At 36.2% G+C, this 15,555-nt stretch overlaps 4 protein-coding genes across 6 annotated transcripts in view; 2 read left to right on the forward strand and 2 right to left on the reverse strand.

The window, feature by feature from the left end:
* Positions 1–3,463, reverse strand: part of LOC119834098 (ubiquitin domain-containing protein 2) — a 3,833-nt gene extending 370 nt beyond the window's left edge. Inside the window, exons 1-4 of the mRNA XM_038358384.1 lie at positions 3,279–3,463; positions 2,934–3,214; positions 936–1,133; positions 6–97 (exon numbers count right to left, since the gene is read on the reverse strand). Coding sequence (XP_038214312.1) covers positions 6–97; positions 936–1,133; positions 2,934–3,214; positions 3,279–3,360 — 653 coding nt within the window. The 5' untranslated portion in view covers positions 3,361–3,463. The remainder of the gene's footprint in view (positions 1–5; positions 98–935; positions 1,134–2,933; positions 3,215–3,278) is intronic.
* A 607-nt stretch (positions 3,464–4,070) lies between these two features.
* LOC119833778 (alpha-ketoglutarate-dependent dioxygenase alkB homolog 6) lies at positions 4,071–5,176 on the forward strand. Its single transcript, XM_038357956.1, has 2 exons — positions 4,071–4,375; positions 4,456–5,176. Exons 1-2 carry the CDS (start codon positions 4,331–4,333, stop codon positions 5,092–5,094), a joined length of 684 nt encoding a protein of 227 aa, XP_038213884.1. The 5' UTR covers positions 4,071–4,330; the 3' UTR covers positions 5,095–5,176.
* Positions 5,177–5,215: 39 nt separating this feature from the next.
* On the forward strand, positions 5,216–14,316 carry LOC119833777 (cytosol aminopeptidase-like). Of its 2 annotated transcripts, XM_038357955.1 has the most exons (13): positions 5,219–5,537; positions 5,997–6,106; positions 6,715–6,850; positions 7,435–7,562; positions 8,188–8,362; positions 9,057–9,256; positions 9,574–9,679; positions 10,032–10,139; positions 10,715–10,820; positions 11,247–11,396; positions 12,614–12,687; positions 13,181–13,280; positions 13,773–14,316. In XM_038357955.1, exons 1-13 carry the CDS (start codon positions 5,364–5,366, stop codon positions 13,835–13,837), a joined length of 1,632 nt encoding a protein of 543 aa, XP_038213883.1. In that variant the 5' UTR covers positions 5,219–5,363; the 3' UTR covers positions 13,838–14,316. The 2 variants fall into 2 exon arrangements, 1 of the variants encoding a protein (XP_038213883.1); XR_005287973.1 differs by lacking the exon at positions 10,715–10,820 and having other exon boundaries at positions 5,216–5,537; positions 13,773–13,814.
* Positions 14,000–15,555, reverse strand: part of LOC119833779 (calmodulin) — a 20,295-nt gene continuing 18,739 nt past the window's right edge. For both annotated transcript variants that reach the window (XM_038357958.1, XM_038357957.1), the window contains one exon: positions 14,000–15,230. In XM_038357958.1, the coding sequence (XP_038213886.1) occupies positions 15,202–15,230 (29 nt within the window). In that variant the 3' untranslated portion in view covers positions 14,000–15,201. The remainder of the gene's footprint in view (positions 15,231–15,555) is intronic.

Consider the following 15,555-nt stretch of genomic DNA (forward strand, 5'->3'; position numbering starts at 1 on the left):
CCGGCGTGATGCGCGCCTCCTCCAGCGGCAGGCGGTCGCCCAGCAGCTTGCCGCCGTAGAACCAGCGCTGCCGCCACACCTCTATGCCCTCCTGCGCCTGCACACGAGAACGTGAGTCGGTAAAGTGTATCTGTGCTTTTTGTATAAATATATCTTCCTACATGAAGATGTTAAAAGCAGTAGATTAAGCTAAGCTTAACGCGAGCGTTATGGTGTGACGTCACACTGCGAGCGACAAGTCAGGCTCGTTGCGCTCGCGCAGGTTCGCTATATTATATTCATAAAAAAAAAACTGTTTAAAAAACAAAAATACACGCTTCTATAATGGAATAGATTTGTTTAACTTGCTGCAACATAGTGTATTCATACGGAAATTATTTCATTATGGCGATCCTAATCAGGATATGAGAATGAGAATGAAATTATTGCATTGTCACTGATCCTTAAAATTTGTTCAAATCGAGTCTAAAGAAGTCGATTACATACATCACACTACTATTATAAATGTGAAAGTTTGTTTGTTTGTCCGCTAGTCACGCTAAAACTACTAAACGGATTTTGATAAAATTTGGTATAAAGTAAGGGTATGTGCTGACTTGAGTGATAGGATATTTTTATCCCGATTAAATACTCCCTTGGAATAAAACAGGAACCTTGATATCCGGGCGGAGCCGGGACGAGCATCTAGTACAATATAAGCTTGTGAAAAAAAACAAAATAATTTATTTTATTTTTTCCCCACTTCAATAATGTTTTTAGATATTTAAGTACGGTCTCAGCGATAAAATCTGACGAGCGGAAAATCGTGACAAAGTTCTTGGTCTCGTTGCGCTCATGCAGATTCGAAAAATGAACTTATAACTGACATTCCACACCTGAATATCATATATCAAATCATTAACAATACGTTAATCACATAATATAAAAACATGCACCTGCAACTTAGCCTTGCAATGTGCTATAGTGTGTCTCGAGCCAACCGGCAGCATCAGATCCTTGCAAGTAGTGGAGAGCCTCAATCTCAGTGCCATCTCGGAGCCAGCCTCCACTGGCTCAGAGCAGTCGGCTGGCGAGTCACGTCCACTCGCCTCCTTCACCATGTTTATGGGCGCTGATAGACAGTAGATTGGCACCTGGAGATATAAGAGAAGTTAGAAGTATTAAAAAAATAACTAACCCTCTTTTAAATTAACAGTATTAGTCCAAAATTTAAATAGGATCACCCATCATTGAATCTTTGTACACATAAAAAAAAATCATCAAAATTGGTTCACCCAGTAAAAAGTTATGGCGAAAAAGTTATACGAAATTAGTGTTTAAGTCAATGGAAACAAGTATATTTATATTTTAATAATAACTATCACTTAACAAATCCAATGGAAAAGTATTTTTTAAATTTGTTTAGTAGTTACTCAGATGGTCCAACCCCCACCCCATTCCATCTTTGCAATCTTTACCTCTCTCTCTATATGTCAGTTTAGATAGTTAAAAAATACATGAGGATATTGATTATATTTTTTTTATAAAATTTCAAGAATTCTTTGTAATCTGTTTCACAAATAATGCACATGAATTCGTCAACATAATATTTTAGTTTGTACTAATCATAAACCTCATTAGCAAGCTGATTCACAAATTCCTTTCAGATAAGTGAAGTGTTTTTAAACATACAGCTAGTGAATAATTAAGTTTTCCTATACAGTTTTGAGCTCACTCAATAAATATGGAAATGGTGGGGATTTGCAATTTATTGATTCTATTTATTTGAAAGCTAGTGCCTGCCAAGTGGTCCTATTTAAATTTGATCTAGTACTGAGAATTATCAGGAGATATAGTTTATTGTTAGAAACAATTATGTTAATAGCTATTTTACTGGCAGGATACCATTGCATTTCCTTCCATATCATAACATTAAGCAAAAAAACATTATCACTAAATTATGCTTTTTTAGCATTACCTATATATCATGCATTAAATGTCCTTATAATCCAAGATTATAAAAAACATTAACATGCCAAAAATTTACAATCCCACACCGAACCTTGACCATTAATGCAATGTGGTTGAAAAATACTTAATTCATAATGAATCATGTAATTGTGTAACTGTTACTTACAACACAGTCCAGTGAAAGGAAAGGATGTTACCTCATATAATATTATATGGACAGACATTTTGCTTTAATATGCTTCACCATTGTAATCTACCCAATTTTTAAATAGATTTTTATTGTACTCAAATCAGTGTTGATATTTGTCTTTTTATGCATTATTAGCCATATAATGTAACAATACAAAATTTTATTTACATCTTTATCAAAGTGCCATCAAAAATTGCTCTATCTATATATATAAAATTCTCGTGTCACAGTTTTCGTTGCCATACTCCTCCGAAACGGCTTGACCGATTCCTCTGAAATTTGGTAAGCATATTGGGTAGGTCTGAGAATCGGCCAACATCTATTTTTCATACCCCTTAAAGATATGAGTAAGGCAGAACAGTGTTTGCCGGGTGCAGCTAGTAAATGTATAATTATAGAGAATGCAATGCCTCATGTTATACTGATTTTTTTTCCAAACAGTCAAACAATATTGTAATATAATGGTGATGAACATTATAATACAAGAATTATATACCAGTTATATTATGCATTACATTGAAACAGTGACTAAGCTTCAAATGTTTATCACAGTATAATATCAGTTACTATAAATTTATATTCATGTGTGCCAACAGACTATTCATTGACCTTTGTTACCCATATATGGTGTGTGGTTTTATATGCCAATAAAGCCATCAATAATAATTTAACACAACAATTAACCAACTGCCCTTTTGTAGCTTATAGTCTTCTAAGATGTTTGGTTTATATAAACTTTATTAAGAATATGCTGTTTAAATTCGGGCGTATATTCGGGCGTAAATTAACTCACCTGATATCTAGTTCCCCATTCATCATAGCACTCTGTGAGGTATCCATTGGGTACAGAAACACTGGCCCCGTCCAGTATGGCCTGAGCAAGCTGAAAGTCCATAGCTTCAGCGGCCACTGCAGCGGCCCGCAGCGCGTCCCAAATCTCTTTCCGTCCGTCGAACGCCGGCGCCGTGTCCCAGAATTCATCGCGTTTGCTCCTCAATTGTCCCTCAGTCAATGGCACGTCTGACTTCCATCGAATTGTCTCATGGCACAGTGACTGATTTTTTCGTAAGCCACCTAAAATAAAACACAATTTAGTCACTTCACGCACGACTCCACGGCGACAGTTTCGATCACGTACCTGAATTTGGTCGAGACACTGTGCCTGAAGATTCCTCTATGGGCCCGCTCCTGCTCCTAGTTATTCCTATACAACCACCCATTGTAATTACATTCTTTTTTTACCAATTTGAAACATTTACAAAAACATTATAACAAATAACATTTTATCGCCTGTTCCGAGTCCTTTTCTGTCAAAAGCTAGCTGTATATGTTTCGTTTTTACGTCGAATCGGTCAATGCATAATACGTCAGTTCATTTATTATTAAAGTATCAGAATTGAACTTTCGCAAGGAAAATAATTTCAGGAGATTAATGAATATTTAAAAATGACAATCAATATATGGGTAATAAATTTAGCAAATATTAAAATAACACAGTTTCATGATTTGATACTCAAGGTTTTATGGAAAACGAAACGTTAATGTTTAAAGACGAATCAGGTTTGACTACAGATAATATTTGCAGTGGATTTCTTCAATAAACTCGTACCTAGTTATAGGTACTCTATGCATTAACTGTTGGTGGGTAGTAAGTCCCTACCTACCTGTAAGAGATTTTAGGTATCGCACGATATATTTATAATAGCACAAACTTAATACTACATTTTCAATATTTTTATTGCGAACCTATTTTTTTTTTTGTGCAAATAACCTTTTAACCACAATTTTCCATATATACTATTTTGTGTAAACTGCGATAACTGTAACAATTTATCTAAAATTTCGGTATGAATCATTGATAGAATCATATCTTAAATGTCAATCAACGACAATCGACATTAACATTTGACATATATGGATGATTGTTCAGTTGTCATTTGTCAATGTACATCAGATTCGCCGAAAAAGTAGTAAATACTGAATACTGATTGGAAATTGTTTTTATTTATCTTAGCCTTTTTAATCGATAAATGATAAGGTATTTAACATACTTATCGAAGTAAAAATATTTCCAACTACGTATTTCAAACCTTACATGGTATAAACTACTTGTAAAAGTTACTATTTTAAGAATAACTTCGAACGAAATTGCAAACTTTTCGGTATTGAGTTTAGTACCAATAACAAATAATGACGAACGGAAATTTGTGCTTAAATGATCATAGACTTACTGCGGTAAGTGTAAAATTACTTATTTCGGAATTATTCTGCTTTATATATTGGTAAACATTAAAAACGCATAAAATACATTTCAGATTGATCCAACTGCGTATTATGTATCTGAATTCATTACTGAAGAAGAAGAAAAACATATCATTAACAACATATATGCAGCACCAAAACCAAAGTGGACACAATTGTCCAATCGACGTCTGCAAAATTGGGGCGGAATTCCTCACAACAACGGCATGATCGCTGAAACAATACCCCATTGGCTTGATCAGTATTTACAAAGGATACATAGCTTAAACTTAATGGGCGGAAACAAGCCCAATCATGTGTTGGTTAATGAATACAATCCAGGACAAGGCATCCTACCACATCTAGATGGTTCCTTATTCTACCCAACAATAACTACAATTTCCATAGCCTCGCATATAGTTTTAAATTTTTACGAACCATTAACAGATAACAAATCATATTTGCAGCCAGTATTTTCATTTCTACTAGAACCAAGGAGTTTATTAGTGTTACAAGATAAATTATTCAAACATTACTTGCACGGTATAAATGAAGTACAGCAAGATGTTATTGATGATTCTATATTAAATTTAAATATGTGTTCAAATAAATATAGTAGGGATTCAATTGTAGATCGGCAGACAAGAATATCATTAACAATTAGACATGTTCCTAAAACGACAAAGTTTAAATTAAATATTGGAAAAAGGTAGAGGTTAATTTATTCTTTGCTAAAATTATATAATATATTAGTTATTTGCATTGGACAAATTGTAATTAAAATTTTATTTTTTACAGAAAGTTGTTTTTCTTTTTTGTAATGTTTACAAAACTATTAAAAAACCAGTAGTACCAGCATTGAAAATGAAAGCAAACAAATTAACCTTACGATTGACTCAGATAAATTCTACATTCAAACTAATCTTAACAGTCTAGTTGGCTTATGTTTTCATATTGTGTTTCATTGTACTGAATTTTTAAAATGGCATTTGCAAAATTATTTTCGAGTGGTTATGTTTTTTATTTGGAGAGAAATTTTAGCAAGATATTAACTAGGAGTTGCAGTGGGAAGACAAATGTACCAGTATGTGACAAAAATGAAGAAGGTAAAGACAATACAGTATCGGGAGAGTCACCTTCAGGAATTGGAAAAAAGGTGAACAGTTTTGTTTATGTGATAGATTAAAAAACCTTAAATATTTTATAAAAGATCACTATATATCAACATTCATAGGATCAACTTATTGACTCACTTGCTTTTATAGAGTATATGTAAGGAAAATATTTAATCCTGACAATCCTAATAATATTTGATAATATGGTACTCATGAAATTATTGTACTTTAACCAATCCATGATAAGTGTATAAAGTTACATTAAAATCTGTCAGTTTAAAATGGGTCAAAATCAAATCTAATGGAGTAGGTTACGTACAAACAGGTTAGGTTAAGCTAATAAAAGTGTGTAACTTTTAAAATTAGTATCTTTCTCTTTTCATTCCATAATTGCTTTTTTGGAATTACTAGATCTGAAATTAAGAACTAACTACTATAACTTATTTCTAGCTTTCATTCGCAATTATTTGGAAAAATAACACACTATGATGCAATTGCAGAATGGTTTAGTGCTGGGTGTTTATGAAGATGGTGACCAGTTCCAGTTGACCCCCGCAGCAGAAGAGGTCAACCAGAAGAGTGGGGGCAAGCTATGCAAGTATCTCAATGAGTGAGTAAAACTTTATGACAAAGGATTATGCATTATATATAGAGAATTTTATAAATGTGGGTTTCCTAATGTTATAAATGCCAAAAGCTAGTTAGGATGTGTGTGTTTGTTGCTCTTTCACACAAAAACTGCTAAACCGATTGCAAAGAATTTTGGTACGCAGATAGCTGAACAATTTGATTAACATATAGGCAACTTTTTATAACTTTTTATCCCCATATTCCTACGGTATAGGGACTTACGCTGGTGAAACCGCGGGACGCAGCTAGTGTTTAATAAGTATAAGTGCTGACAAAGTCAGTAACAAAAATGCATTTTCCCAATATTTTTCTCGTTTTTCTGTTTTGTGATGTTTTCATGTGTTTTAATTAAAAACTATGTTTTAGCCCGCGGCTTCGCACACGTTAAATTTGGTGTAGTTTAAAAGATGATATTATTCATATAAACCTTCCTCTTGAATAACCTCTATCTATAAACCGCATCAAAATCCATTGCTAAGTTTTTAAGATTTAAGTAGAGAAATTTAAAAAAATTACAGGACATACAAAAGGACAGTGAATACGATTTTGTTTTACACTATGTAGTGATGTTGAAACAACATTTTCCAGGCTCTCATGCGAGATGAAGCTCGGTAAAGCTTTCGTCGTGACAGACGTCGCGCCAGACGTGAGTTGCGTGGCGCTCGCTTGTCTCGGCAAGAAAGCGCCTGGCTATAATCACTTGGAGGATATCGATGAAACTAACGTAAAGTTTATTTGATGAGTTGATTTTAACAGTTAACTTACACTTAACAGTGACAAGGATGTTCTGAATTCGATTGTATTATTTGTTATTGTTACTACAAGTGTTTACTGGGTGAACTGATTTTGATAGAAATTTTATGTTCAAAAGCTGGCACTTCTCCTTTGGTCCCATTTAACCTCATGCCACCGCAGATTAAAAACTAGCTACTCATGTCACCTCTTGCATTAAAAAAGCGTCAGTTGCATTTTCCCGCTCTGTTTTTACATCGATGTCCATAGAGATTTGTTTAATTTCTTTTTAATTGTCAATTTGAGTTGTGGGTGAGGATGTGTTATTTACGCATTAAATTTGGTGTAGTTCTGACTTGATATGTATAACAATTATCCGTAATATATTAATTATCTGTCTGTCCGTTTCTCTTGTTCCAATTTCATGAAATTTGGTACAAAGATGGTCTGTGACCCGAGAGAAAATTTTATCCCGAAAATCCTATAGATATATGATAGACTATAAACGATAGAACCTATAAACCCTGAGTGATTATTTCTCTCTGCGGGCATCTAGTCATACATAGTACGATGTAGGAGAACGTGCGCGTGGGCGTGGGCGCGGGCGTGCGCGCGCTGGCGGCGCGAGGCGCGCGTGACGTCACCGTGGACGCGGCCGGCCAGCCGCGCGCCGCCGCCGAGGCCGCGCACCTGGCCGCTTGGAAGTGCGCCCTATTTCTTTATAGTTAGGAATCAAAAGAAACCGTCTATGATACATCTTAATACATATAAATTACGCGTCACATTGTTTGTCCGCGATGAACTCCTAAACCACTCAACCGATTTTAATCAAATTTGCACACCATGTGCAGTTTGATTCAACGTGAAAGATAGGATAGTTTATATTTTCTTGATTACGATAAATGACTATCCGGGCGGAGCCAGTTCAATGATAGATTAGAAGTTGAAAAAAAAGTTGTCACATGGATTCTCTTTTTTTGTAATGCTGACTGTATAAACGTTTAGTATGAAAATAATGATGTAGACGAACAAATAGATACAAGTAAGAAATAGGTATCTGTAAGTCGATATTTGTTTTATGTATATGTTTACATAACAAAATCAAGTAACGTAAATCTTTTTTTTTTCTTTTTTAATCCGCTACACGTACATGTAGGTGGTCAAGTTATAATAATTTTTTTTCCATCTTGACCCTTGCAAAACTCTGCCTACGCTGGTAATTGGCAAATTTTTTACTGTACATTTTTCACATGAGGCTGTTAAGATTTAACTAAGGGTAGTGTTATCATAAGATCATAATAATAATAATAGGTATTTTTAAATTTCCAGTTTCCAAGAATTCAAATCGCTGGAGACACGTAAACCCGAAGTTAAACTCTCACAATACGGCTCAGAGCCCAGTGACGAATGGACCCTAGGGTCAATCCTGGGTCGGTCCCAGAACTGGGCCAGGTTCCTCTCCGATATGCCCGCAAATAGCATGACTCCTATAGGACTTGCGCAAGTAATATTTTAAACTTATATTTAAGTGATTTTTTACTGAAATTGTAATGGATGGTTAGATGGATTCGAACTCAGACATTGTTAATGGGAAGGTTAATGATCATGATTACCAGGCCAGGCCCATAATATCATTTTGTTACTTTCTTCTTCCCTGACTTTCTTTTATTCCCCTTATCGATTCCTTTCTCAATCACTTATCTTATTGCAGAAGAGTAAGGTATCTGTAAATGTTCATTGGTGGTGGTAGTGTAAGGGCTACCATGAGGCAATCAACCAGTTCCTTTGTCGATTCCTTTTTCGAATGAATATACGAGTTTATGTTATCCAAAAAAGGTAGCTACGGATGTGGATAACATTGGTACACAGATAGATTATACATATATTGCAACATTGCAGTAGTAGCGAAACATGGAAGGAAGTATTGGGTTTTTGCAACAATTGTCTGATACCCGAAATTACTAAAATTTGGGTTGCTCAGGAACCAAGGTCTCAAACGTGACTAGAAACGTACCGAAATATAATATGTGATACATGGATTCTTGACTATTTTCCATTTGTCCTATGTTTGGATGCAGTTCGTAGGTTTGAATGAAGGTTAAGGTTAGGTCACATTCGGTTCCAAATTTAATTCATTGACATGCCAATTTCCACTCACCCACAGTTTAGAATCTATATAACATTATTACCATACATAGGAAGCATTAGACGTCCTCTGCCCTCTCGGAGTGCAAGTAACTGTGAGGGAACGGGACTGGATAGAGGCACAAAAGATGGAGGCATTTCTCGCCGTGGCCAAAGGCTCTTGCGAGCAAGCTGTGTTGTTGCAATGCGACTACCGCGCGGGGGGGGACACTCCGCCGGTGCTGTTGGCCGCTAAGGGCGTCACTTTTGACAGGTTTTTAGATTTTTACAAAAACAAAAAAAAATCGAAAAAAAGTTCTATATCAATTGAACACATATTTTTACAGGATGATAACAGTTTTTAAAACTGGTCAAGCGATTTCTTGAGTTTACTCATTATACGTACTTCACTTATGTGAATTAACATCCATGACCCTTTATTTATTTATGATATAATTGAAGACGTAAATTAGTTTAGATAAAAAAGCAAACACAAATATTTATTTTAGTTATAACAGTGTTTAGTTATTTTAATAATGTGCAATATACATTTAATCTATTTTTATCTCTACTACTCGTTTTTATCAACAGTGGTGGCTTATGTCTGAAGAAAGCTCACGAAATGAAGGAAAATCGCGGTAGTATGGCCGGCGCCGCCGTCGTGCTGGCGGCAATCCGGGCCATAGCACTCGCTAAGGTGCTCTACACTTTCCTTGTTTCTATTAGAACTTGTAGAAGTCTGAGATTTTAGTTCAAACATGTAGATAGCGTTTACACTTTCATTACTGTCGTAATATGCGATTCTACTAAGAATAGGATTGATTTAATATGGCAATATTGTGACGTCATACCTGCTAATTTAAACGAATTCGTACTCGACCGATTTTTCAAAGACAAATAAAAAAAGGTGATATCTCTCTCAAGACCTTTGTATATACGTATAGACTATAGATCGAGCTCATAGACAATGAATGAAAGAGACGAAAAATTTTTACCAGAACAAAGCGTATACTAAATGAGAATAATTTCCAGTTTGCTAATATGACCAGGTGCCTATAAACGTGAGCGCGGTGATACCGCTCTGTGAGAACATGGTCAGTGGCCAGTGCATGAAAGTGGGCGATGTGGTCACTGCTCTCAATGGACTCTCCTTGCAGGTTAAAACTGTCAAATGTATTATTAATTAACTAGTGGTCCGTCCGTTCGTTCAATCGGTCCATTAGTTCTTGAGATTAGCGCGTTTAAACAAACTTTTTAGCTTTTTGTTATTATTAGTATCTATTAAATTGAATTAGCTCTTGGCACGCAGATCTTATTAGAGAATTTATTTAAATTCGTTTAACTGTCACGATAGTAGCTACGCCCCTTGTTCAGACATACAAAACCAATTAGAAAATTAGTATTTTCTCTTCTTTAATAATTTTCATTTATAGACCATTAAAATGCTATAAAATTAAAAATGAAATTTAACAAAAGCCGCGTTCTACACAATATTTTAAGCATTGAAATTGGTCGAGATGGTTCTTTATCTTCTCAATAGATGGCGTGGGGCACATGAAGTGAAAGAGTAGAACAAATTCGATTACTGTGGCGGGATCACATTTGGCCGAGAGACTCGGCGTTACGTATGGCAAAGACTCGGATTCGAATCTCACATCATGCTCAATTTTTTTCTATTTAAGAATTTGTCAAAAAGGCATTTTACTGTAATTATATAAACATTCACATACAGATAGAAGATACGGACATGGAAGGTCGTCTGATGCTGGCGGACGCTCTGGTGTTAGGGCAGGTCCTGCACAAGCCTTCGCTCGTTATTGACGTGGCAACACTCACTCGTTAGATATTATTTTATAACTTTATATTTGATTTATAAACATAAAAAAATGTCTATGATATTTAAAACCGAATTAGTAAAATAAATTTCTTACCATTATCTGATAATTATTGATTGATATCAATAATCACTCGTTAGGTACGACTCATATATTTGATTATGTTAACAAAAATAATTCGCGAAATCGGTCGACCCTTTGATGTGTGGTGTAATCATCAATGCTAATAGGGATTATGATTGATGATGTATATAAATATTTAATGATTAAATCACATAACGACCGGATTTGAATATAAGCATAGAAATATTTCGCTGTAAAACTCAATGACCTTTTAGAAGCTCTTTTGAATCGTAAGCCAGCACTGCATCGGTGAAACGTACTTCCCTACAAGGTACATTTCACTGATGCAGTTCTTGTAATTTGAAGACGGGGTGCTCCTCGCCACGGGGGGCGGCGCCTTCGGCTGCTTCTCGAACAGCGAGCCGCTGTGGCGCGCGCTGCGCCGCGCCGGCGCGCGCACGGGCGACCGCGCCTGGCGCCTGCCGCTGTGGGACTACTACCAGCGCCAGATACAGAGTACTGTCAGGCCGAGGCCCTACTTACAGCGATAAGTGCCTACATTCGCGTGGCGCCGTCGCCACTTCGACAGTCGAACACAGGATAATAAGTACACTCGTGCTTGCGTAATAGTAATATTATAATAATACTAGCTGCGCCCCGCGGTTTCACCCGCGTAAGTCCGTATCCCGTAGGAATATCGGGATAAAAAATAGATGTTGGCCGATTCTCAGACCTACCCAATATGCTTACCAAATTTCATAGGAATCGGTCAAGCCGTTTCGGAGGAGTATGGCAACGAAAACTGTGACACGAGAATTTTATATATATAGATAGATTGTCTTTAAATATATACTTGCGTTTGCAATGGTTTAATAGGAAGAATCGCTGGCTGGTTATGACTGTATTTATTGGTTATGAAATGGCAATACTTAGATGAATATCTCGCTAGGCTCTGAGCGAGCGATGCGAGCTGAATTGAACCGAGTTGCTTAGTAGCAAGATTCGCTATTTCTTTGAATGGTTACGGGAAGTGCTGTTCTTGTACTTATTATTCTGTGGTACTGTATACACTACTCGTCAGTGTCTATGGACGTTCTAAATGTAGTCGATACGAACTTGCGTGGTACAGTCGCAGCCGCGCCAAAAAGTTTAGCGAGTACTGTACATCATTGTTCACATAAATACTGAATATGTATGTTATCTTAATCATTAGCCCATATGTTCCCACTGCTGGGACACAGCCCCTATGTTTTGGCCGTGAACCACCACGCTAGCCAAGTGCGATTTGGTAGATGTCACATATCGTCGAACTTTTGATTCTTGGCCATGTCGGATACCTAGCAATGTTCACAGTTTCGAGCAGTGGTGATGGCAATGGTCTCGAACCTCCGACATATAGATTTTAAGTCCGAGGTCTTAAGCAGACTTTAATTACAATTGCTTATAATATTAATTATATTATGATAAATCAATTGAAAAAAGAAAACAAAATGAACCATTAATTTCACGCAAGAGTAAAAATTATTAATGAAGAGATTGAGCATAGCAAAAAATCTATGTAATGTTAGATATTAAAAGCGAGGCTCTCACAACGTTATCGTCTATCGTATATTATTTGTTTTTATAACCTGCCAATGTTATGATGATTTTTTTAAACATATATGACGTCAAGGAGCTATTATTTAAATTTCAAATGAAAGCTAGCTTTGAAATTTTAAAACATTTCATCACAGACGATCCAGCAGTGGATTTACGCAACAGAGGATCAGGAACTGCCACTCCATGTATAGGTGCTGCATTTCTGAAGGTATCAGATCATTTTTAGGTCTCAATTCTTTAATTTCACTGAATAATACTTCTCTCGCAAACTTGTAATCCTGCACGTAGAACGTGGAAGAGTCGCAGTGTATTAAAATATTACATTTAATTGAACGATTTTAATTTTGCATTGGTCTATAATAGCCCAATATATATTGAGGGAATATGCAATAGATTAGCTATAGGTTGTTGTATTAAGTTTTGCTCATTTTGGGCTAGATGGCGTTGTCGGATTGTTTATTGAACACTTATCGATCATTTTTCTTTTTTCGAAAAATTAAGGCTTGTGCGTTTGATAGGAAATAATCGTCATTTGGCCTCTTTTTCGAATCTGTAGTTACTACGAGGTCGTAGGTGATTTTTTTGTAGAAGATTTATTAAAAAAAATGTACAGAATGATACTCTTTGGACCTATCGTAGTGTTCGCATATAACCCTCAGTAACCTTACAGACCAATATGTTAATACAGTAAAATTTTTCAGAACTTCGTTTGTTGCGACTGGTTGCACATGGATATAACTGGAGTGGGCAAGTTATCGCATGCCCCGGCGCCCCCTTACTTACACCCCTACCGTATGACAGGTAGCATATTCCTTCTATGTATCTGTATCTGGTCTGTCTCTGCTACGTCTTGTCACCGTAAAATTGTAAAAACGGTTATTATAATGTCGAAAAATTGTGTTAGTAATTTTTTATGGATTAACCATTAAAATGTGAAATGGGCATTGAATATGGTTCGGTTTAATTAGAAATATTCTGTAGGCTAGCAACCTACGTTTAGAAAAAATATGTTCTCGGCATAATACATAACTGCATTTACATGTCTAATCTCTAGTGGATTTCTTCTTATTTTATAGCTTTGTTGACATTAAAAAAAATCAAATTTACAGTGCAATCGTGATATAGGGACAAAGTAACAGACACTTCCAAAGTATAGTTACAATTGATTGAATGAATTGAGCATCCCAAAAAAATAACAAGCGAGCGAATACAACAGGTCACAATCTTTCGACAGTTGGCAATCTCGCGAGATAGATTGCAATTCAATGGTTACACATATTTCCAACATTTCAGGTCGACCAACGCGCACGCTGGCCACATTTCTGATGAATGCAGCTGAATCGAAAGATTGCAAATAGACCAACTTTTTTTTAAATCGTTTTCTTATTGTGATTGTATTTTGTAATAAATTAACGCGCATTCACACGTTCTTTTATTGATAATCGGGAATTACCTAATAAATTTTGTTTTATTGTGACGTGTACATTTAAATCTAAGGAAGTGAAAATGAAACACCGATGCTTATTGACCTAAAAATGAAGAAACATTTATTTTCAGTATGTCTTTTGTAAAATTTAATAACAGAATGAATCAAATGTGGTAATTCAATAACAGCTGAGTTGCTCACAGTCGATAGAATTACTTCACCAACAATAGAAATATAATATTTATCAAGTCATTTACAGATACAATTAAATGTAGTATCGATAAATCTAATTTATTCGTACAGAGTTAGATTTAAACGTTGAATGCGAAGCGCGGGGGCGGCCCCACTCGGCCGGATTCTCACACATCGCTAACCAAACTCCAAATAAATCAAACCAACATAAAAAAAAAACAATAGATTATATTATTTTAATTTCATTAAAGTACATGGGATTAAAACACTTATTCTAGTTCCACTATTTATTCATCGCTAATTTAAAAATTACATCAGATAAGTTACATAGATAATTAAATTAAATAATCACAATAATGTCATATTCTAAGAATAATAGTATTAAATTATGCAAGATTAAAATACAATGTTTACGTTACATTAAGTTTAATGTGTGAAATGAATAGTGAAACTAGTATTGTAGTCGTCGACGCCGTCGACGCCATCGACGCCATCGACGCCATCGCCGCGGGGTACAGAGAGTGACACGTGTATTAGATACATTACATGTCTAACTAAACAGCTAATCATAATTTATAACAAGTTACACGATATAAGAAACAGTTCAACTTAACACAATGAATAAATAGAAAAATGAAAAAACGTTATAGCCGAAGGCGAGCAGGAGACGTCGCAAGTATTGGTTGAGAATTCCGAAAATCCGCCGCCCCGCGCCCGCACGGTACATTTTTTTGGGATTTTTTCAAATTTTTTATCTCACGTACTTTATAAATATCTCATACTTGAAAAAAAATTACATTAAAATGTATCGGAAAGGTGCGGACGCTAGCACCGCATACACTAGGCGCGACGCAACACCGAGCACGCACACACACACGCCGCTCGCAGCGATCCTTACAATAGTTACATTAACGGAATACTTTAAGTCTAAGGACGAGTGGCGGGGCCCTCGCCGCTATACAATTATACCATTAAACTGAAACGATGACAATATTTAATTTATCGCAAACACTAGAGAAATGCAGGTCCAATACGATGGTAATATTGTGTGTCATGAAACAAAATGTATATTTAAATTCTTTTACACACACACTAGCCGGCGGCTCACTTCGACGTCATCATGGTGACGAATTCTGCAAACAAACAAACGGGGCGTTAGTGCGGTTCGACAGCGTGTCCGCCGGGCACACGGCACACGACCCTTCTAAGATAAAAATATCAAGACAACACAGATATAGTAACCGACAGAGAGATAGATGCACTATTAAACAACCTGTTAGAACGGCTAAATAACGGAAACGGAAGCGACGATCGCGCTCGGGCGCCATGCCACTACGAGGGACCACGAAATACCACCCGGCCGGCGCGGTCTCAACGCGAGGGACTCCACGCGTGACGTCACGGTTTGCTGCTCGTTGTCGGTGCGGGGGGTCGCGAGGGGTCGCGAGGTGGTATTTC

The sequence above is a fragment of the Zerene cesonia genome, chromosome 18, assembly GCF_012273895.1.
Source record: "Zerene cesonia ecotype Mississippi chromosome 18, Zerene_cesonia_1.1, whole genome shotgun sequence".
NCBI lineage: Eukaryota > Metazoa > Arthropoda > Insecta > Lepidoptera > Pieridae > Zerene > Zerene cesonia.